At 39.3% G+C, this 24937-nt stretch overlaps 1 protein-coding gene across 5 annotated transcripts in view; it reads left to right on the top strand.

Moving 5' to 3' along the window:
- The window catches only part of BDNF (brain derived neurotrophic factor), a 95533-nt gene that overhangs the window by 41308 nt on the left and 29288 nt on the right, over positions 1–24937 (top strand). Inside the window, exon 1 of one of the 5 annotated variants that reach the window (XM_034417216.3) lies at positions 199–421. The exons of 3 other annotated variants lie outside the window; for them this stretch is intronic. Coding sequence is in view for 1 of the 2 variants with exons in the window: in XM_034417214.3 (XP_034273105.1) it covers positions 1599–1679 (81 nt within the window). In the remaining variant the exon portion in view is untranslated. Of the gene's footprint in view, positions 1–198; positions 422–1135; positions 1680–24937 lie in introns of those variants that run through there. One more of the 5 variants, XM_034417214.3, reaches the window with a different exon arrangement.

Raw genomic sequence — 24937 nt, 5'->3', positions numbered from 1 at the left:
ATGCGGTTCCTTTAAACCGGGGCGACCCGGGGCTGGTGCCCGTTTGGAAGCCGCTTGACCAATAGCAACCCAAATGGAGATCTAAATAATTCCTGAGAGAGAGGAAGCCAAACGCGAGGAGGGAGGGAGGGAGAAGGAGGGGGCGGTGGTGTGGGGGCACAGCCAGGCTCCTACGACAGCCGGCTTGGGTGGGGGGGGGGAAGAGAGAGAGAGAGAGAGAGAAAGGAAGGGAGAGAAAGAGATCAGAGGCTCCCAACAACTCCGTTGCCTCCCACCCTTCATAAAGCTTTGATGAGACATTTGAGCCGCTTGCCTCCTCCGGTGTTCCTGGAGCTGCAGGAGGCGGCTGGAGGGACTGGACGGCTGGGAGACGATGTGACTCTCCGGAGGGGACCCCAGCAGGCTTTGTGTGGACGGCAAGGTAGGGGGCAAGGGAAAGGCGAGGCGCGGAGAAGTTGACTCGAACAGCCCTGTCGGAGCCTCCCGGGGAGCCAGCCCAGCAGCCCTGGGAGGGAGGGCTGGGACGGCGCGGCTGCCCGAGCCAGAGAGGCCCGAGGAGTGGGGGGTGGGTGGGGTGCATGGAAGAGAAAGAACTTCTCTGTCGGTGCAGGCTGAGCCCCAGCATTCGAGATTCGGTTGGCACAAGGCTGCCCAGGGCGCGGGGCGATCCCCTCCCGGCAGCTGGATCAGGGGCCTGTCGGGAGGAAGCCTTCCCGGCAAGGAAGGCTGGTTGAGTTCGGGGAGCTGCACTTCCAGGTAAAGGGCTCTGGAGCGGGCAGAAAGGGAAGCCCCCGCCCCCAGCCCGCTCTCCGGAGGCGGACGGCAGGGTGGGTGGGCGACTCGGTCGCCGCCTTTTTTTTTTTTTTTTTTGTTCCTTACCCCGCCAGACACTCGTGGCACCTGCTTGGCTCGTGCCTTGGCAGGCGCCCCTCCGCCTCCCTCGCTCGCTCTGCCGCCTTTGCCCAGCCTGTTGTGCTCTCTCTCTCACCCTCTTGCTCCGCTCGTCCTCTTCAACTTTCTCAGCCGGACTTCTCGCTTCCTTCCCGCGCGCTTCCCCCCCCCCCCCGGCGCCCAGAGAGGCGGCGTCCCCTTAAGCCTGGATGCCGGGCAAAGGAAGGGGGTTGTTGAGGGGTGGGGGGGGCAACTTGTCTGAGGAAAACTCTCTGGCGAGGAGAGAAGCGCACGGGAGTTGCAGCGTGGGAAGAGCTATCAGGAAGCGGGTTCGTGGGTGGCTGGCGACTACCTGGCTGAGCTTTCCCGCTCTTGCTTGGGAGTGGCCGCGAGCGGGCGGCTTCGGGGCGCGACGGTCCTGGGGCTACGTAGTTGGGGCGGCCCGCCCGGGAGAGACTGAGAGCCCCAGCCTACGAATCCCGCCGCCTGGCCAGACCTTTACGCGCCGGATCGGTAGCCGGAGTTTTTGTGATGCGACTTTGTTTTCGGTGGGAAAGGAGGCCCTCTGCTGGCCCAGAGTGGAGGCGCAAGGAAGCCCCTTCTGCCCCGTGTTTGAGTAAATTTAACTCCCTTGTGTCCCCGACCTGTTTGCTTTCAGAGATTAAGCCGGCTTCGGATCCTGAATAGAAATCCCTACTTCGTTTGGTATGAGCTGTTGGATTTTACGTTCATCGAAAGAGGATTTCTGGGCTGTGAAATATCAGCCTGGACCCAGTTCATACTTTAAGGTGAACCCCTCCCCCCCAAAAAAAACCCCCAAACCCCATACACAACAGTGCCAGGTGAAACAAAGCAGGCAGGCTCTTATTCAAGACTATTTTTCCAAAAGCAATTAGAATATCCCTTTACATTAGTAGAAGACATCTCCATTTAAATCTCTCAGGGACTGGAATGCATGTTAGCCAATGATGTGTTTAACACAGATTGAATAGAAATTGGACTTAAAATGAGCAAGATATGTTCAGGTGTTTGGGACGTTCAATCTTCACCGAAGGGCCGACCCATGATAAATTAGGGTGGGAAGATGTGCTGATGAAGCCTTAGGGTTACTGTGGTCTTGAACCCCAAGCCATCCTTATCCTGGAGCCTTTGGTATGTTTGGGTGACAAATCCTGCCATTCCCAACTAACAAGGCCAATTGGAGGATGTTGTGGAGAAAGTGAGCTGAAAAAGTCTGCTTGTATACTTTCACATGGTGATAGATTTTCCTTGTGATATTTGGGGAAGAAGAGCAGATTTACTCTGCTAAACTTTTTAAAAGTTATATTCCGTTTATGATAACTACTTAAGGGAACCTCCATGCTTAGAAGCAATATATCTTTGAGCACTAGCTGTTTGCAAAGATACCTGGAAAGTCTGCCACCAACTGTGACTCGCTTCTGAACTTCCAAAGACTTTGGTTGGGCACTTTTTGCCCAACTGTATAGATTTTAATCAACTAGAGTAAGATACTTTGTGTATTTAAATTGAATAGGAGTTGGTGAACTTTACTTGAAAACACAGCCATTTCCAGAGGTGATTTATCTTTTCTTCAGAGCTGGCTATGGGACTTCAGATGCCTTCCAACATGGATTCAGAACCTGAAGTATTCACATATAGCACAAACACAGCAACCATGAAAAAGTTTCCTTCATTTTTCTCTCTGTGTGTGTGTTGTTGTTTTTTTTTAATGGACTTGGACAATGTGAAATCCTTATGGAGTGAGAAGAGGATTTTTTAGTAGCAGCAATAGGCATGGCTAACCACATAGGTATGATACACTGCCAAAGGTTATAAATGGAATGTAATAGGAAACAATTTTTTTGGCTACAGTGTAGAATTATGCATCAACTCTACCCAGTGAGGCTCAGTAAGTAAATGGAAAGATACACTTGTTGAAACGTAACCTTTCCTGGAATTTCAGGCACGCCAGTTACCATAGCTGAAATTCCAGGACCATAAAGTTATTTGTCATTTTTGTCCACTTTGCTAGATGGAAGAGTATGTGAAAATGCTTTCAGCAAATTATTAAGTGCTTATGGAGGGTGTGATGATAAAAACATCCACTGCCTTATCTTTGACATTGGTTGGTTGTTTATTGCTTCCACTCAAGATAAGAGGAAATATTCATTGTGTTTTATCAGATAATCCTCTTTGGGTACAGGGTTTTCCTCAGTGGTCTCTATAAATCTTCAACAGTCCTTTCTCTTCAGGAATTGTGCATGAAAAAGAGAGGATGGCCACGGAGAAGTCTCTATTTGCTACGGGAAAGCAGAACTTCAAAACACTCAGTGTGGAGTCCTTTCAATCCTTTTTTGGATGCGTACATCTGATTCATTTCATTTGTGGGTTCTTACTAATGGGCACTTACTATCACAAGTTAGATCTGCATTCCTTTTTCCCATAATATACTTTTAATCCCATTGGAGGATTGTGCCATTCTAGCTACTTAAGAATCAGGTTGCTCAACTAGGCTATCGTGAAAACATAATATACAAACATCCTTTGGCTGAAGTTAAGCTTTCTCATATAGAGTCAAATTGCTTGTTGCATAACCAATTTCTTAATCACAGCCATATGCTTCTTTTACCTGGATACTAAAGCACTCTGTGTAAAAGTGGATGGTAATATTTGTAAATGCAGCCTAGATTCATGTTTGTTTGATTAAGGGCTGGTAGCAATGAATCCTCAGATTCTGACTACTTACTGCTCTGTAACTAAGGAAGCATAAGCAAGATGCTACAGAAAAAAACATTGAACTGTGGTCTCAGTAAGATCTGCAAAATGCAGTTTTGTGGTATCAGTTCAGAATATTTTGGGGGGTGGAATACAGGCAGAACATGTATGACTCTCTGCTGTTACAGTAGGCAAACTTCAAATGTACTGCAGCTAGTCCTTAACTTACAACAGTTTGTTTAATGATCATTCAAGGTTATAATGGCACTGAAAAAAACCTAACTTATGACCGTTTTTCACACTTATGACCGTTGCATTATCCCCATGGTCATGTGATCAAAATTCAGACACTTGGCAACTAACTTATATTTATGATGCTTGCAGTATCATCTGATCCCCTTTTGTAACCTCCTGGTAAGCAAAGTCAATGGGGAAGCCAGATTTAACATCCGTGTTAATAGCTTAATTAACTGCGGCAATTTACAGGGTTGTAAATTGGGGCAACTTTCTTGCTTAGCAACAAATTTTGGGCTCCATTGTGGTCCTAAGTTGAGGACTACAGATAGTCCTTGACTTACAACAGTTCATTTAGTGACCGTTCAAAGTTACAACGGCACTGAAAAAAGTGACCCCATGACCGTTTTTCACACTTATGATCACATGATCCCTGTGATCATGTGATTTACATTAGGGTGCTTGGCAACTGGTTCATAGTTATGACAGGCAAGCAAAATCAATGGGGGAATCCAGATTCACTTAACAACCATGTTACTAACTAAACAACTTCAGTAATTCTCTTAACAAATGTGACAAGAAAAGTCGTAAAACGGGGCAAGATTCACTCAACAAATTTCTCACTTAGCCACATAAATTTTGGGCTCAACTGTGGTCGTAAGTTGAGGACTACCTGTACATGTACTTTAGGTATGACCAAAATAAATAATTAACGTTTCAAGAATGTGTGCTTTGTTTTAAACTTACAGCTTTTCCTTGCTTTGTGAATACAGTCTTTTTTTCTAATTATGAGGGTATAAGCCATAAACTTATAGGACAATCATATATTGGCTGTATCTCAGAATGTTTACAACTGCAGCGTAAGATTCCTTGGCATTGTTTTCCTCTTCTGCCAGTTTTTCAGTAGAGGCTTGTAACTCTGGTTTGCTTAGCTTTTTGTTAAATTAATGGTTGATATTGAGCTTTAACAAGTTGGTAATACTAATGCTAAGGACTTTGATTCAGAAATAATTCTTACGTTGCATGGAGATTACTTCTCCAGTAATAAGATGTCTTAGGACTATCATTGTAGATATTGTTCATAACAGGTTCTTTTGAATTTCGATCAAAGCCATTGGATCTTACTTCCAAGTAGATTTATTTTGGAATCTGGTATAAATAACCTAGATGGAGAGCTTTCGAAAACATTACTTAGTGATTGTTTCTGGATGTCCAAATTACGAATGAAATGTTTGGCAGCTTTGTTGTACACTATTGATTGCTCTATTTCTTCAATTTTTTATAAGATTAAAAGAGCAACGTGTTACAACCATGTATATTCTTTTTTCCCAGAATTGCCATTAGCGTCTTGCCTTGAACATTAACAGGTTTTTTTCCGAAAGTCTTTTTAAAATTTTGTTTGATATACATTTTTTTTTGAGGTTATTGCCATTTTGGGATCGATAACTATTACTTATTTATACTTCTAGTAACTGAGTTTTAATGTATGCAGAGAAGCTATCCTGAATGATAGTAAGTAGCAAGTACCTGTGTTATCTTTAATTTATTGGTTGATAAAAATATTTAGAAATTGAACTGATGTGATATTTATAAATCCATGCACACATCAAGACAATGGCTCAGCTATATGGCCTGACTAAAAAAAGAAGAATACGAAGCACTCCTACAAATGAAAGTTATTCAGATAAGCCACCCAACGAAGTGAAGCTCATTGAGTTACTGTATAACAGCATCACTGAGAACCTTTCAATGCATTCTGTCTGTAACTTCAAGGCAGTAAACATTTGCCTTAAGCACTTTCACTATGATATTTATACCAAAGTCTTTTTTAAAAAGCCCAATTGAAAAAGGTAGGGACGACCTATATGAATCTGAAATATTGTTTATTTTTAATATGATGTTCGTTTTTAAATGTAGTTCATTTCCTTAAAAAAAAAATGTTTATCTTTCGAGACTTCAAATGCTAATGGTGATAATATATTTACTGTACCTTAGATGTGATCTTGATTTCCGCTTTTTGTTTTAGAATAATGTTTGATTGGCAGTTTTACCAATTCAATTTTAAATTCATGTTTTTGTTGCTATAAGGTTTGCAATTGAATCACTTTTTTATGGGATGGGCAGCTATATAAATTGGATGGATGAATGAATGAATGAATGAATGAATGAATGAATCTTTTACTACTATAAAATTCAGTCTATTCCAAATCCCATATGTATGCAATATGATAAAAGGAATGATACAGTGATAATTGAAAAGATACTAGATTATATCAATTTGGCACTAGCAATCCTTACTATGTAATGGTATCTAATGTAATGTAATGTAAAGATTGTATTGTGCCTTAGCTGCTTTATACTTCCTTTACCTGTCTAAAATTTGAACAACAGATCTTGTGTAGTCTTCTAAAAGTCCTGATTTCTAACCACTCCTGCAAAATTGGGTAGGGGGGGTCTTCCTCAGTTGGACCACAGATGAAATTTGATTCCAGAGGTCTGCCTTGTAGTTGCTCCTTCCTTGGGGAGACTGCCTGTCACACCATAACTTCCAAATCAGTTTCAATTATTTCTCTAACTCAAGGGAAAGTCTTAAAACTTACTACTCCTCTGTAGTGGTGCTGTGAAAAGAAAGCTTTGTAGGCTTCTTACTGTATAGGCATTTGTTAATTTTTTAAAAAAATAATCCTTTTGCATACATTCTATTCTGATTCACGAGAAGGCATGCTTTACAAGCCATCAATCAATGCACACAAATACCTGCAGCAGACACAGAAGAAGTGAGAAGAGAGAAAGTTGGTTTCTCTTTCTGTGAAGGAAGTCTGCTAATTCATAAAATGCTGGAAATTCTTGAAAGTGTATTAAACTCACAGATTTGCAAGTCTGAAGCAAAAATGGTGTGCTCTGACAGGCTGGCATAGGTTTAACAATGTTTGTCTGAAGGTGCCTTCTGTGTGTTCCAGAGTTTACAGAGCATATGGATGAAAATATGGTGGGGAAAATGTGTGATGCCCTTAAACCATGCTTGGAATAATTTACAGATGGAGTGACTGGTGGTGTGGTAGAGTTCATCATCTGGATCATCTACAACAACCAAGGAAAGAACTTACATTCTGGAGAAAAGTGTAGAAGCATCTGGCTCTTGTTCACTCATTGTTTGAATTTTGGAGTGTTCTTTGATTCGTTGTTGCACTCCAGACTTTGAGCCATATTGATGGCCAGGAGACCAATTTTCATCCATTCCCTTATCCAACAAATGAAGTCTGTCAATCCAGTTGTCATAATTTGTTTTGGTTTTTTTTCCCTCTTACATAGATCTACTTGTTATATTCGGTACAAGGAAAATAGAAAATATTGCTATGTGAAGATGTTACGCCTTAGAAAAAGCATTAAAGATACTTTAAGTTTGAGGTGATAAAATTAATGTGTAAGAAATATGCATTCAGGATTTTCACCATTGTTTCCATTTATAAAACACTGGTCATAGGCACTGAAACATATTAGCTACATACTATAGTAGTACCGAGCTTAGAAACCTATTCTACTTCAGAACAGAGAAAAATCACATGACAGTAACTGAGTTTATTTACTATTATACCTGTTATGTGTCTACAGTATATCTGTATATGACAGAAAAAGAGAGGGAAGTAGCCATATTATGGATCTCTCCACATTATCTATATATTCTGATTTAAATGATCAAGGATGTAGTCATAGAGAGGAGCAAATACCTAACCATGTGACATGAATAATCCTGGATTACTCTTTACCAGTGGTGGGATTCAGCCAGTTCGCACCACTTCGGGAGAACCAGTTGTTAACTTTCTGAGCAGTTTGGCAAACTGGTTATTGGAATAAATCATTAGAGAACCGGTTGTTAAATTACTTCAATCCCATCACTGCTCTTTACCTATCTTATCCTGCCATAAATTAGCTGTGAATTGTGTTTCAGGATTTTTTATAAATTCAGTCCAGTTTCCAGAAGGGAGGTAACTACTTGGATCCTTTCTCCACATTTGGCAAACCAAGTATGAAAACTGATTTCTATCAGTCATAAAACAACTATATTGACCCCCCCACACACAAAGGAATCCTTGAAAGATGTATAGAAGATTGGTCCACAAGTACTAACTCTCATCTATTCCTATTGACTGTTGCTGAGACAACTGTTATCAGTATGTTGAAGGATGTCCAGTCACTTACTCATCCTCATGAGTATGAAGGATGGAATTTCAGTGCTTGGAATGTAATAACAGCTTTATCTACATAAACATAATTCTCTCACTTATCCTGGCACACAGAGACTTTCTGTTTCAATGAGAATAACTTCCAAGGTAGATTTGGACAGAGGAATACGAATAGAGGATTACCCAGTGAACTTTGTAGTGGAATGGGAATTTTAAGGATTGCCATTCCATTTCTGTAATTATTCTATCTGAAATACAGTTTTCTCATGTAAATCTGAAAAAAATATACTTTTTTAAGAGCCACCCCCCAATTGTTCAAAAAATATCAAAATGTACAGAACACCGATTCTGTTTTGTATTTGCCCACGTCCTTTGCCCTAAACCTACCTGCCTCTTACATTATAGCTGTTCATGATAAGAAAGATTAGAGGGCTAATCCAGGGGAAAAATACAATTCTCTCCAGCATTCTGTTTTACTCAGGATTGCAAATAAAACCCACTACTTAACTTCCAATATGAGGCAATTGAAAAAGAGCTGTTCACTATTGTTTATTTAATGAAAAGAGATAAAAAGAAAGACCTTTCTTTGAAACTCAACAACATGGAACAATTTTCCCTCTGTAGTACTGCCACTTAGTGTTCAACTTCACTGAATCACAGCTGGAAAGCCCATTTTAAAAAATTGCACTCGCTGTTAGAGCCCTATTTTTCTTGTTAACCAGGAGGATGTCATCATTCAGAAGCTGTAAATTGTGGATGGCATAACAAGTCAAAAGATTTAAACATTTTATTCTATACCGGATTACTTAATAGAAGACAAAAGCCGAGTGGAACGGGACGAGTCCAATCATTGTATATGTTTAATGTTGTATACGTTAAATGTATGTTTAATGGTAGTTTGATATGATGATTTTTTTAAAAAAAAAATCTAAAAATGAGATCACTTACAATTTTAGTAGTGACCTAATTTAATAACCAGTGTTTTGGATTTAAGATTGCAATACTATACTAGTCCTTTACAAAAGGAAGACTCAGAAAAAACAGTTGTGTTTTGTGTTCACCTAACCTAGGGGTTAGCATGCTAAGATCATATTGTAGGTCTTTCTTGTTCTGCTCATTTACGTTGCTATAAAAACCAGTAGCCTAGATAGAAAAAAGTAAAACGTTTCAGTAGTTGAAAAGGGAGAATTTGCTGATGATTGTTTCCCATAACTATACATTAGCTCCATGACTAGTAGCAACTTCTTGCTTCAGTGCCAGGAACTAAAATTGAAGCAAGGAAACTATACCTTAGAACAGTGATGGCTAACCTTTTTCCCGCTGCGTGCCAAAAGTAGGAGGAGCACGGGAGGGCTCACATGCATGTGTACCCACACCCATAATTCAATGTGCACTCCCCCTGCACATGCACATGCCCCCCCTGCTTTTGGCACGTGATGGGTCGGTGGGCCCGGTAGGCCTGTTTTTTGCCCTCCCCAGGCTCCAGAGGCTTTCGTGGAGCCTCGGGAGGGTGAAAATGGCCTCCGCCCCCGGAGGCCCTCCAGAGGCCAAAAACAGCCCATTTCCCGACTTACGGTGGACCCAGAAGGCCCGAAAATCAGCTGGCTGGCGCATGCATGCGTGCTGGAGCTGAGCTAGGGCAACGCTCGCGTGCCCACAGATATGGCTCCGTGTGCCACCTGTGGCACACGTGCCATAGGTTCACCATCACAGCCTTAGAACAATTATCATTATTCGGTCAAGCTCCTTTTTTGGGACTGGAGCTGAACCAGATGTTATTAGAACAGAAAGTAAAAACTACCTTTAGTAATTGTAAAGCCAATTGTTGTTTAAAGTGAATGCCTCTTTAATATCTACAGATGTTGTTTCTATCCTTTGATTTACAGTCGCATTGAAAATGTGCTTTGTGTACTATGCAGTATGATGATTGCTATTTAAGCGGATATATCCTTTTTAATAGGTTAATTACTAACGTGCATTGACTTGTTTTCCGTATAACTGTTACGAGCACTCAGGCCCGTTCCCCACTGCAGAGCTGTCATTTAATGGAACAACTTTCATTTCTGAGAGAGGTTTATATGCTGGCACGCTCTGCCTTTCTCAAGACTGAACTCTTTCTTGGAGTGTTTTGTTCTGAATAACTGAGCTCTGGCTTAGGAAGAACAAATTCTCTTTGTATGTCCCTGAGACAAGGGGTACTGAAATAATATGCCCTTTGCATTTTGCCCTTGGGACAAACTATACAATACTCGCTAAGGCAGTAAGGCAATGTAGTATGCCAGTTTTAGTAGTATTATTTTTTATGAAAGGTAGCTTTGGAATGGTGGAACAACATGTAATGTGTTGTTTGCCCTTTATTAATAAGTCTTTGAAAGTCTTAAAAGTGCTTCCAAAAGGAGGGGCTTTTTTTTTTTTATGCTAAAGAGTCTGAATGATAAAACAGATAAGTTTTAACTCCTGGTGTTAACGCCAGTTGACCCCAGGGAAAGGCTGAGAGTCTTTCTCAATTCACACTAATGGTCATGGTCTTCTGCTTCTTTTGCTGGTGAATTGTAGTACAATACAGGCAGTCCTTGACTTACAACCGTTCGTTTGTGAATGTTTGAATAGCAATAGCACTTAGACGTATATACTATTCACAGTGCTTTACAGCCCTCTTTAAGTGGTTTACAGAGTCAGCCTGTTGCCCCCAATAATCTGGTCTTCATTTTACGAACATCAGAAGGATGGAAGGCTGAGTCAACCTTGAACTTGGTGAGATTCAAACTGCCAAACTACAGGCAGCCGGCAGGCAGCAAAGGTAGCCTGCAGTACTACACTCTAACCACTGCGCCACCATGGCTCTTCAGGCTCATAACTCTTGAAGTTACAACAGCACTGAAAAAAGTGACTTTGGACCGTTTTTCACACTTATGACCATTGCAGCATCCCCGTGGTCACGTGATCAAAATTCAGCCACTTGGCAACTGGATCGTATTTATGACAGTTGCATGTTCCATGGTCATGTGATTGCCTTTTGCAACCTTCTGACAAGCAAAGTCAATGGGAAGAGCCAGATTCACTGAAAAACCATATTACTCATTTAGCAGCTGTTGGGATTGGGTTAACGACTGTGGGAAGAAAGGTCGTAAAATGGAGCAATAGTCATGTAACAGCTGTCTTGCTTAGCAAGGGACATTTCTGGCTCAATTGTGGTCGTAAATCGAGGACTACCTATATGGTGACATGTTGTTGTGACGAGATACACCAAAAACAATTTGGTACTCCTTTGTCTTCCATAAATCTTGGTCAAGATTCACAGCAAAAATGTTGGAAAACTAAGTTAGCATTAAGGCCTTTGCAATATTAGCTCCTTATTCTGTTTCTTGGCACAGTGATGATACTCAACTTTTATCTAATAGAGAGCATCTGACATCTATGGTTGCCCTGTTGTGAGGAGTGAATCAAATCAGCAGGAAGAAAAGGGAGTATCTAATTCATTTTGGAATTAATTGCCAAGAGGGGACTTTGAAAAATCCAATCGTTCTAAAAATGAACTGCGGCTTTCCCCCCTATGGAACCATGCTCAGATTCTCAATGGCCAATTGATCATGCCTTTGATACTATATATAATAAGCCCCTTACTTTACCATAAGTATTAAAAATGACTGCTTCATGTCACCCAAGGAGTTGGTGGATTCTCTAATGGAATATCATGCACTAAATCAGGAGCATTCCTATCTAAGCATATAAAGTTTATGATCTAGTTTCGGTGTTGCCAAAATGTATCTTTGGCCATATAAAGAACTAACAAAAAGAAAGCAAGAAAAATCATTATACTGGGTATGATTACTTTTAAAAACAGTAGTGACAAAAATGAAGTACTGTTATTGCTAAAACAGCCTTGTTTTTCCATTGCTTACATATTTCATACGAGACTATGTGGCGGAAAAGGATAATCTCTTGTTTAGAAGGAGAGCTAGTTGTTGTCATCGAGAGGAGCTTAATTCAGCTATGAATCAAGTGCCAACAGTTATTTAACTTATAATTTATGTACTTTCTTTTTTAAAAATGGAGATGCTAAGTCACAAATCATTTAAAGTGGTGAAGTTTAAATTCTAGAGTTTAATGTTGCGTGTTCTCCTAAGCAGCTAAAACAATATATATTAGTTGTTAAACAGTCCATAAAAGCAGTCTTTGGAACTATTTGATTTTCCTAAGAAATCCAATGCTTCAATAAACTTTAATTGCTGCAAATTACTGAGTTGGGATCAGAGGAAGTTAGTCATACTTTTATCACATTTAATGTTAGTCATGACTAATCTGCTCACTAATTTCAGTAGAACTAAAGAAGTTTATTATGATCAGTAGGACTCTACCCAAGATTTATTACATTGGGTTTTACATTTAATCATATAAGGAACTGGAGAAAGCATTAGATACAGATAGTATATAACTAATTGTAACTAAAATAGTTATAAAATTGGGATTTCTAAATCTACTTTAGCAAAAAGTAGTATTTTCTTTCTTCTGATTATTTATTTATCCCAAAGGTGCTTCTTTCAAGAGGCAACTGGACTTTCTGTTTTTCCTTGAAGATGTTTCGATTCTCATCCAAGAAGCTTCTTCAGTTCTTGGATGAGAAGCGAAATGTTTTCAAGGAAAAACAAAGAAACATAGCTTATTTGTTTAGTTTTGTTAGGCAGTATAATACTCAGTGCCTTATCAGTTTAGTATTTAATTAACATATTGTAAAGATCCAAGTGGAACTGGGAGTTATATTGTAGCTTGTTTATTTGTTTATTTTTATCAAGCCTGTGTTTTCATGATGCTGAATGTAATAATTAATTGTAAACCATCTGTTATAATAAGAAAATATAAGAACTCAAAGTCAAAGAAAAAATAATATCTAAAACAAAAGCTACCAGTCAGGTTTCACCTGAAGCTAAGCCAAATATTTCTGTGTTCGACTTATTTCCCCAAAATAGTGAAGAGTGCCAGAGCAAAAAATTCCATGTCTTTATCCCTCCTATCTTTTAATGTTGGGGGAGGAAGTTCTTTTTATGTGCGTAAAGTTATATTGGACTAAATGTCCTATTCAAAGCCAATTTGTAGGACAAATCTGATATATCTAATGAAGTATATATTGTTGACTCTGGGGGAGTTACTGTCCAAGAGATAAATATGATTGCAAATTAGTGTTATCCATCAGAATTGTGTTTGAACATGGAATAATAGCTAGCCCAAATCTTTAAGACATAAAACATCCATGCTAAAAAAATCAATTAAAATACAAAAAATGTCCATGCTAAGAGACAAGATTACAAATTCAACGTAATGACCCATAATAATGCCTCAATAATTCATGCATTCATTCAGACTAGATAATGCAAATCAATCTACAAATGTAGTGTGGAAGAGCACCATTTTGAGTATTTGCCTGAAGGAAATCAAGATGGCTGTCAGCCCGATATTCATCAGGAGGTTATTTTAAAGAGCAGTCATTGCTAATGAAAAGCAGTGTCTCTGAAGTTCAATCATTCCATGGAGGTGGAGTTACATGTACTGGAGTACCCTAGTACAAGTACTACAGAAGAAGGTGGATCTGCTAGTATTCAGGTGCCAAACCACGTAGCAGAGGTCAAATGCAGTACATTGAATTACACCCAGAAGCTTATTGGAACCCAATGCATTGCTCGGAGCAGAGGTGTAACATATTATCAGTGCCAAGTTTCAGTTAATAGGTGGCTTGCTGGATTTAGTATCAGCTGCAGCTTCCACAAGGTCTTCAGAGAGAGCCTCATGTAGAGCATATTGCACTAGTCCAAGGTAATCATGATAAAAGTATGTAGCAAAGTCTGCTCAAGCCAGATAGAGCTGCAACTGATACACTAGCTAAAGTTAGGCAAATGGTCTCCTCATCTAGCAGTTTAGCTAGAAGTGGCCCTAAGTCTAGGAACCAAGTCATAGATTTGTTCCTTCAATGGGTAGTGTTTGCCCATCAAGAGAAACAGTGGCTCTGACAGAGAACATGGATACACAAACAGCAAATCCATCTTGGTTTGATTCACCTTCAACCTGTTTTTCTCCATTCAACCCAACAGTTTCTATGTACTCGGTCAAGACATTAATAGCATGTTCTGTGTGGTTTAGAGTACAACTGAGTACTACCAGTGTACTGATCATATTGTATCTAACTAATAGTTGACCTTTCCTAAAAACTTCATGGAGACCTTTTAAAAATATGTGGGAAAGCCCTGAAGGATCTGGGGTAAATTCTTTTCATCTATGACTATTAACAGCTCCTTAGGAAGGAATGGAACCACTGCAGTCCAATGATCTCAACTCTCAACTCATAAGCAGAAACACCTTGGTTGTCCATATTGAAGAACAAAAAGTATACTCCTCCCACTTGGGCCCCATAAAACATCTAGAACATGGGCATCCAACCTTTTGGCTTGCTTGGACCATATTGAATGAAGAGAAATAGTCTTGGGCTGCATATGCAATGTATAATATAGTTTTATAATGTAAAATCCCATAATAATGTTAAAAGTTTACAATATTGTGGGGCTGTGTTACGACCTGTCCAGAGCTGCATGTGACCCTGGGCCACAGCTGAACATGCCTGATACAGAGCAACAAATGCTGCTTCCATCTCAGGCCCAAGTCTTTTATTTTGTTAGCCACTACCGCAGAAATTAGCACTTTTATATCTTTTTGTGTTATCCTCTACATATGATTTCTTAACACATCTCTAGACAATTTGCCATTAGTGTTACATCGGGATTTGCTTGTAATACTACTTTAGTAGCACATCTTTCCCCTCCCAGTTTATCTTCATGCTTGCTACCAGTATTACATTTAGAACTAGCATCTGTTCTTATCTTTCAAGCTGCCTCATAAAGAAAGAAGAGCTTTTAGACAAGCCCATCAAGAATAATATGTCAGAGCAATTACATCACAAAGCACAACATGGCTATATTTTTCTATTGTTGCTTGGTAATACAAGGATCTTTCCACACTTTCACTGAAATCTAACATTCAAACATCAAAGACTAATATTGCTCATGAAGCACTTATTTACATTGTTTACTTTCACCAAAAGGGATAGTATTTATAAATTAAATTTTCTGGGTGTCAAAGACCTAGATTTCATGGTGAAAGCACTATCAGTACAAAAGCTTTTAAAGACTTTGCTTCCTATTTAAATAATTGAAAAGAAATATGTGAAAGGAAGCTTAGGAGGATGTTAAAGCGGAATTGCTCCTGCTATATTTACGGTTGTTTCATACATGTCTTACTTCTAGGCACCACACCTCATTCTCACTCATATTTTACATTCTCCAGAACGTCTGCTCAGTGGAAAATACAGAGTTTGCATTCTAATTCTTCCCAAATGCTTGATTTGTCATTCTGCTTTTTGTTCTGTTCTCTCTACACCCAACTTTTGTTGCCCTGGAATTTGTTGCCACTTTCTCATTTACATAAGAACTTAAAAAACCAAGCTTAGTAAGTTAATAAGATGAAAAAAGAGCTAAGGCTTATGTGCCTTTATAAACCAATTCCCAGTGTCTGTCTTCAGGGTTAGCACAGGCCATTTCAAGACCAAACCTATTTTTTTCTATTTTTATTAACTACAATTTAGTCTATAAATATGTTTACTAGTTTTTCAAACTCCTGGGGGTATGAGAAGAGAAGGATGGGGGTGAAGTGCCCATTTTTCATGAAGCATCTGAGTATGGCTCCCCCTCTCCCTGGCCTCAAGTGGAAATCTTTTATTTTGGAAACATATTTTCTCTAAATGGACAAATGCTTATTATGTGGAACAGCAGTATAAAGACCTTTTACAGTCACAAAGTCTAAGCAACACCAAACAAATATAGTTGTGCTCATCCCATCCCCTTTGATATTCCCATGCTCTTCCATCACTAAGTCTAAGCCTTGTCAGTGAAACAATCCCATATTGTTTCTTTATTTACTCTTGTTTCTGCTTCTTCTCTCTTTTCTTGTTGTTTCCACTGAAGTACTGCACCATGAATGCTGACGGCACATCAATATGAATTCCAGACTTAGTTTGTATTTTCTCCAGTTAGTCTTGAACTTTCCACCATGAAAAATAAAGGTCTAACTCTAACATAATATAAAGAAAAAAAAATCTTCACAATGAAGTCAGAAACTGTTGTGGTATAGTAGAGCCTAATAAATAAAATTAATATTTTATTTTTAGACTATCAGACGATGGTGATAGTCTTGACACACAAAAATATTATACAACTTACCCAGTAGTGGGTTTCACTTACCTTCGCTACCAGTTTGGAAATGCGAGCTCACGCGTGGCGCTTTTGCGCATGTGCAGAACCTTCTGAGAATGTGCAGAGCGTCCGTGATGACATCCGGGCAGGTGGGCAGCCTCCCACCGCTACCCAAACCGGTAGAAATTCACCACTGATCCTACCCTCAACTACACTATTATAATCCCATTGAATAGGTAAATAGAATCCAACTACGACAAATTTCAACATACCAATTATTGATTTAATAAACCATGGTTTATTAGTAAACCACAGGTTTTGGGAGCAAAGCTTTTAAAAGTAAACCTCTTACCTAAAACAGCTAAAGCTAAGAATATAAATGCTGTCTTTACAGGAAAAAAAAAACCCTTGCAATATAAAAAGATGGATAACCTTACTACAATTTCTGATTTTTCAGGTTGTGCAGTGCCACCAAGCAACCTCTTCTCTAGCTGTCAGGGGTCTTTGAAATTATATGGTTGGAATACAGCCCTGAGCTACCAATGAATAGAGGCATAATTTTCCACCAATTTTGGGCTAAGACAAATAAGAAAGAAATTTAGTTCTAGGAGAAGCTTATTTACAATTTAAAAAACCTTCAATTTTTGAGAACAGATTCAACTTCCCATTCAACCATGGAGTTCAGTGGGTGAGTTTAGGCGTCTCACTGTTTAAATCATAAGTTTAACAAACAATTCATGTTTTCAATTCAACCTTCTCAATAGGTTGTTGTTATGAGGATTATATGAGACAAGATCCCCGTGTACTGTAGGCTGTTTGGAGTTCACAAATAAAAAGGTGGACCAGAAATGTGGTATTTAGTAGACATCTCCCCAAACTGAAGACCCTTTATGCCATTGCCCACGGCTGTTGAAAAGATTTTGTATTACTAAAATAGAAAGAGTGCCTAAATCACAGAAGCCTCTTTATTATCTCTGTCTCTTACAAACTGAATAATTTTGGATCTCTTGAAGCCTGTGCATATTATGCAATGTATAATGCACGAATAACACTTCTCTCAGGAGCAGAATCAAGTGGTAATTTGAAAATAGCTTTAAAAGTCTGTTTACAATCTGGAATCAGAAATATGTAGAGCCCTTATCTTTCCAAGAATTTGCTACTCCACACCCACTATCTCCTCTCCTGCATCAGCTGTTCTTCTATTTAGTAAGAAAAGAAATTGAGTGAAACTATCACTATTGTACATATGATCTCCATAAGGGAAACCAAGAGTATAAATATCCTACCTTCTGGAAAGGTATAAGTAGCATTAACACGAGAAATATAGCCACACAAAGAGCTTGAGTTTGTTGCCAAATCAAAGCTTGATTTTGGACTCTAGTTGTTGCAAAAGCAAAATCTATGTGTTGGAGGTAGCTTAGAATATCTCCAGTCCAGGTGTTGGACTCTACTTCTATCTTTTATATGCAGAACATCTTTCTTTCCTTTCCCAAATCTCCTTTTTTTCTAGCATAATAGTTGTGACTTAAAAAGTGGTGTGTTACATAATATTAAAATTCCCAGGATTCTTCAGGGTTTTTTCCCCTAGTTATCATTGTTAGATTTGTCCTTTATCTATCCCAATCCTTGAAGAAGATTCATTCCACAGGATAAGACTTCTAGAAAATCAAATTAATGCAGGCAATTCTGAAGACATTCTTGAACTGCCTTTTTAACTCTTTCAATATATCACCCATAAATAGACGTTTACATGATGATTGTGCACTAGACTGCAAAATATAATCACCACAATTTTAGAGGGAGGATACTTAATATTTCAGTTATGCTTTTTGTACTAATGTAGAGTGTCATATAATTAAAGCATTTCTCTTAACCTTTTTAAGTTTAAAGGAAAAATGTCATCTTACTTCTACATTCCATATAAGCTATCTCTGTTTCCTTGCTTTCCATCAGTAATTTTATGCATTTTTTCTTTTTTTCTTTTATTTGCTTTTGAGCCTTCCTCTCTGTTGCCTATCTCTTTGCTGTTCGTTCAGATTATTTCCTGCCTCCTCCTTTCTGTTACAAAAAGTTCAAGGTGGATACTGTAGTCTGTTTTATGCAATAGGGGAAATTTTTTAATCATCTCTAATAAATAGCAGACAATATCCCAGAAAAATGAAAGAGGGGCAGACATAGAGATTATCTATTGACCATGTATTCTTATTGAAGTAATTGCCTCTAAAAAATGGAACAGTTGAATCAGTGCTTTCTGGGGCAAAAATGGAATATCAGAGTATTATTTTACCAGACCATAATAAGAATCATGTTGCAGAGGGTGTAATGTGGTTTGTTATCCAGTTCCCGTGAATTTCAAATTGTATGAGAATTCATTCACTTTGAGGCTCTGGAACTGATTGTGCTGCATGTGGATGCAGGTGGTAGAAAATCAATGAATTTTTTTTTCTATTTCTATGGGACTTTAACTTGGTAAATTGATTGAAAAGACAATCCTAATTGTTAATTGATTCAACTTGCCATCATTTCTTTCAAAAACAAGATAAATTGAACTACTCTGAAACAATTTCTACTAGTTTGAACCCAATTATTAAACAGAGTTGTAAAATGTAACAGACATTGTTACCATCACTATCCTACTTCCTTCTTGTGTTCTTCAGCAAATTATTTCTGCATACATTTCTCACTTTATTGGGGGAAAACTGTGTATTAATTTGTCTTTTTATCTACTTTTATGTATGTTGTGATAGTGCAATTTTGCTTTTTAAATATGCAGTGAGTCATATTTAGATTCTATTACAATGATTATGATGATCTGCATTATTTCAATTGCCTAAAGTTGGGGATGCAATGTTAAAGATAAAATGTGCATAATCTAACTTTCAAAGACCAAATATGTCATTCTTCTCATTCATAGTCAAGTCTTTTTGTTAATGTCCCAATGCTGACCATTCTTCAAGTCACTATCAGAAGAAAAAAAAGGGAAGTAAAGATGTAGCCTCATTTTTTGTAAGAGTGGACTCTGAAGGTCCATTTCCTGATGGAAATTCTGCCAGAAGGTGAAGGCAGAACAAATTCAATAAAGGATTTCTATATAAATTAAAAGCCCATTGTGAAGGATACTACAATCTTTGCAATGCAAAGGAGTTGAAATTTGCTCTTATTAATCTAGAAATCAAAACCTAGAGTATGTATGTATCTAATAAAAATCAAATCCATTTGTGTTGAAAAATAAGGCTTATAAAGTATGCAAATCAACTTGTTTCAAAAATGTATTAATTGCCTTTTATCAGAATGACACACTGTACAGTAAATCAAAAATATATGCTGGATTTCATAGCCAAGCAATTCAGGCTGTTTGCATATATATTATGCCCATAAATACCCAATCATCTGCTTTGTATGTAAAACACATGCAGAGTTAGTACTGGTAGAAGACAAACTTACCACTTCGTATAAGGATTTTAAATTTTTTGGAATGACCAATACTCCATATATTTCTCCATAACACAATTAGGGGTTCTTATTAAGCACACAATTCTTGTTATTTGGGCATGATCACAAGCACCGTTGCCTCTTCATTTTAAGCTGAGAGTGACCCTCAAACTCTTGTTTATTAGAAAGCATGTTTTATGTTTTATGTCCTCCAAAAACATGTGTGCGTACAACACTTTGTCCTCATGCACATAGTAATTTCCTGTCCTTAATAATAATGTTGCAGTGTATGATGTAACTAGGAGAGAAGCAAGGGTTGCGGGAGGGAACCTGCCTTTTAAATCAGTGTGTTTTGTGTGTGTGTGTGTGTGTGTGTGTGTGTGTGTGTGTGTGTGTGGAGTAGAAAACCTGCATTTAGAAAGACTATATATCCCTTTGGCAGTGGAAATGAAACTGAACAATCTTCCCTCCTTCTGTTCCAAAGTTAACATAGTGGTTTTACCTGCGCACCTATAAATTATAAACTTGAATAGGGAGGGAAGAGTTAAAAATGGGCCATATTGCAATAGCAGGAGGTCTGGCCATTCCACCTTAGGCTCCTGACAACATGCCCTACATTTAACCTACAGTCAGGAACTAATTAACAGCACAGATGGTAATGAGCTAGCATATGTATAAAGGGAAAAAAATACCTCTAAGATTTTAACCAGCAGCCTTGCCTACTTGTATAACCATTAAGGAAAAGCCAATGTGCAAAATATCAATATGGTACCTGTGGGAAATCAGTGCCTTGTAATGGTTAAAGCACAGGGTTCTTTTTCAGGAGTATGGTTGAAGTGTGTTGCTGCACAGATATAGGTAAGTCACAGAAATCCACCTATTTGGCTAGAGGGAAAATGGGATGCCTAAAGAAACCTGCTATTGCCCCCAATAAGCACTATGGGTCTGAAAGTTTATAAGAGAAGATTATGCCACTACATATCTATTCCAGTGGTGGGTTTCAAATTTTTTTACTATTGGTTCTGTGGGTGTGGCTTGGTGGGCGTGGCAGGGGAAGGATACTATAAAATCTCCATTACCTCTCCACTCCAGGGGAAGGTTACTGCAAAATCCCCATTTCCTCCTGATCAGCTGGGACTTGGGAGGCAGAGAATAGATGGGGGCAGGGCCAGTCAGTATTTTTACTACCGGTTCTCCGAACTACTCAAAATTTCTGCTACCGGTTCTCCAGAACTGGTCAGAACCTGCTGAAATCCACCTCTGATCTATTCGGCCACTACAGTGTAAAGAATTGTAATCATCTTTTTATTTTGGATTTATGAAATAGATAGATGCATTAGTTGTTTATATATCATTAGGTGCCTCTTTCCATGTTGTTGTTTTTTGTTATCTGCTTTTTCCTGCATGGCTGGATAACATGTAAGTCTTAACCTTGAAGATGTGACATTCACCTGGTTTTTCATGCCTTGTTTGATCTTTTGGTTCAGCTTTTTACAGGTGCCCTTCTTTCTTAATATGTTTTCTGAATACTACTTTGAAACTGCTGCAGTAATAAAACTTTTCTTCTTTTGAAGTCTCAGCTGAATGATCTATGAAAAGAACTTTTTTGCAGATCCTTCCTCCCAATTGGACATAGCAGAATTTTTTAAAAAATCTTTGTTTCATGCAGAGATACTTATATGTTTTGCTGAATAACGAGATATATTTAGGACAGCCATGACAGGATATCAGCCTTGAAGCTGCAAGTGAAGAAGTCTGCTGGATCAGAGGACCGCATGTGCCTCAACACATACTCCCACGTCCAAAAATTAAGCATAAAACAAATTTAGCAACTTTGTGAGGAAGACAAGGTTATATGTTAGGTCAAACAATTGCTAAAGGAGAAGAAAAGCAATAGCACCACTTTGTACGAAAATAGAAAGCCAGAAGGAGCAAAAGTGCTATCTATGACTGTTTGCCCACTGGGCACAACCCATGAGCTTATGCCTCAATATAGTGAGTTCCTGACTCTCAGGGAGAAAGTCTGCTCCCTTGAAACCAAGGTGATGGAGTTAGAGATGTTCTCAGATGAGAGGATCTCAGATGAGAGGATATTATTTAAAATATGAGCAAGATCATGATGTAGGAAGAATCCATTCCTTAGATGTTCAGAAGGGATGAGGAAGAAGGCTTTTGAAGGCAATGGAAAGATTAGAAGCACAAAGAGATGAGTTTGTGGTTGGTATATAGCCGTGATGGCGAACCTATGGCACACGTGCCACAGGTGGCACGCGGAGCCATATCTGTGGGCACGCGAGCATTGCCCTAGCTCAGCTCCAGCCCGCATGCCTGCGCTGGCCAGCTGATTTTTGGGCCTTTGGGCCCACTGGAAGTCGGGAAATGGGCCTTTCTGGCCTCCAGGGGAGTGGTGAAGGCTGTTTTCACCCTTCCCAGGCTCCTAGAAAGCCTCTGGAGCCTGGGGAGGACAAAAAATGGGCCTACTGGGCCCACCGTGACATTGTGTGCCAAAAGCGGGGTCGCACAGGGGTGTTGCGCGTGCATACACGGGGCAGGGCGCATTGAATTATGGGTGTGGGCATGTGCGTGCTTGACACCCCCCCCCTGCTCCCCCCTATTTTGGCACGCGATGGCAAAAAGGTTAGCCAACACTGGTATATAGACTTTATAATGGCTTGCCTGCATGGTGGAAAGGTTGCAGACATTAACTCCTATAAAATATTGTGCTGGAGATGAAACAATCATTGTGTTATATCTTAGAGCCACAACAGTGGAAATGTAGCTGGCCATACCTAGAAGCTAATATAGGCTGCGAGTTAATAGATTGAAATCCAGAACCATTAAGGTAGCACTCTAGAAAAGGACATTGGCCTGTTCTATGTACATGACTACATAGCAGGGGTGAAATGCTCCCGGTTCGGACTGGATTGAGCGATCCGGTAGCGATTGTGGCAGGTGGTTCGGAGAACCAGTAGTGATGGTGGCACGAGGTTTCGCCCACCCACCCGGGTGTCGTTACTTCCTGCTTTTAAAAGGTTAAAAAAAAGGCTCTGACGATCGTGCGCCACAGCTGTGATCGTCAGAGCCTTTTTTTACCTTTTAAAAGCATTTTTTTTACAACCTATTTGCCCGAATAGGTTGTTAAAAAATGCTTTAAAAATGTAAAAAAAAGAGTTGGCCATGCCCACCCAGGCACATTACCTCCCCACCAAGCAATGCCCACAGAACCAGTAGTAACAAATTTTACATTTCACCACTGCTACCTAGACAGATATAGTTCAGTAGTCTCAATGTATGGATAAGACAATAGTGTCAGAAGAAAAAGTGGAGTTAGACTTGGATCCAACTGACTCTCTACCCAAGAAATAGACTCCAACTGAACCAGAGTTGAAGCAGGCTGCTGACACATTTCATACATTGAAAAAGATAGCAAAATAGCTTTAAACTGATCCTTGGGGTGGGGTGACTAGCATCTGATCTGGAAAGGTATAAATATTTCAGAAAACATTGTCAGGATTAGGGCCAGTATTAGAAATGGATTAATAAGTGTGCCATTTTTTTAAAATGCCATGCAGAATGTTTCATGCAAACAACAAGAAATAAGACATCACATATAGATTTTTCTCTGGTAACACTTATAGTAACAAACCCAAGTGCAATTAGAGTCATTACTTATGAACAAACATATAGTTGGTGTAACAGAAACTTGGTGGAGTAAAAGGAATCAGTGAGATAGACATTCCTGCATTCAAACTCCATAGAAAGGACAGGGAGGGGGAAAGTATTGTACCACATATCAAAGAGGTGTAAGCATGGGTGCTATTCAACAGGTTCTGACAGGTTCTGGAGAAACGGTAGCAGAAATTTTGAGTAGTTCGGAGAACCAGAGAACCAGAGTGGGGTGGGAATGGAGATTTTGCAATATCCTTCCCCCAGGAGTGGGGAGGGAATGGGGATTTTGCAGTATCCTTCCCCTGCCACACTCATCAAGCCACACCACGCCCACCAAGCCACACCCACAGAACTGGTAGTAAAAAAAATTGAATTCCACCGCTGGGTGTAAGTTACTACACTAGAAAATATTGGAAGACTAGAGCCCTTCATGATAGGAAAGCAATATCTGATCAGAAATGTAAATTAGATCAAAGCCTATAACCTACCTGATAAAAAAAAAATATGATGGTGATCTTGAGGTATAGAAAGGAAAACGAATTGTAATGGGTGGGGTGGGGTGGGGTGGGGGGGAAGGGTCAGTTACCCTCAAAGGATTCAGTTTTTGAGATACTGATGACAGTGTTTCAAAACAATTGGCCTTGGAATGACCAGAAGACAGGTGATCCAAGATTTAATCCTAGATAGTCACTGTGATCTAGTGCAAGATTTTAAAAAATGTGACTACAAAAAACAAACTTCTCAAAAATGAGGATTTCAGTGAAAAAAAAAGACTGAAAAGAAAAGGCAATAAAGAGATATTTCTCCATGATGCTTCAGTCCATAATAATTGAGACTCGGGCAAAATGCCCACAATATAAGAAAGAAATAACCAAGCCTAAGAACAGACCAGCATGACTTTCTAGCAATGTCAAGGCAGTTGTGAAAATGATGAAAGTTCCAGTGAGAACAAAAAGTAGCAGAAATTTCGACAGAAAAAGTAACAAGAAATCATCATCATCATCAAATTTAAATGTCTGTGGCAATAAAAGGGAGACAATAAGAAATTATTTAAATATTTATATTTGAAACAGAAGACAGCCAGGAAGCATCTGGCTTGAATGAAAAAAAGAGTGAAAGTGATAGTCAAGGAGGATATGAAGATTGCTCAGGAATTGACTGAATTATTTACACCCATCTTTCTTCGAGAAGATATAGCTGAGGCCAAGTTGACTTTCTCAGAGACTCAGATAATAAGCAACAATATTCTAGAACATCTTGACAGAATACATCAATAGTTCCTGATGTCATCCACTCAGCTCAACTTAAGACTTCAGATGTAAAACTAGGAACTTGCTCTTCATATCAGGTTCAGTGCCAAAGGGATGGAAGCAGTGGTGGGATTCAAGTAATTTAACAACCAGTTCTCTGCCCTAATGATTTCTTCCAAAAACCAGTTTGCCAAACTGCTCAGACCGGTTCTCCCGAAGTGGTGCGAACTGGCTGAATCCCATCACTGGATGGAAGGTAACCAACATGATACCATTTTTAAAAAGTGAATCTAGGGGAAATCTAGGAGGTTATAGGGTACTCAGTTTA

The sequence above is a fragment of the Pantherophis guttatus genome, chromosome 1 (genome assembly GCF_059756535.1).
Source record: "Pantherophis guttatus breed Tessera chromosome 1, ASM5975653v1, whole genome shotgun sequence".
NCBI classification, from domain to species: Eukaryota; Metazoa; Chordata; class Lepidosauria; order Squamata; family Colubridae; genus Pantherophis; species Pantherophis guttatus.
Note: the sequence above shows the minus strand (reverse complement) of the source record. Positions and strands in the feature narration are given on the sequence as shown.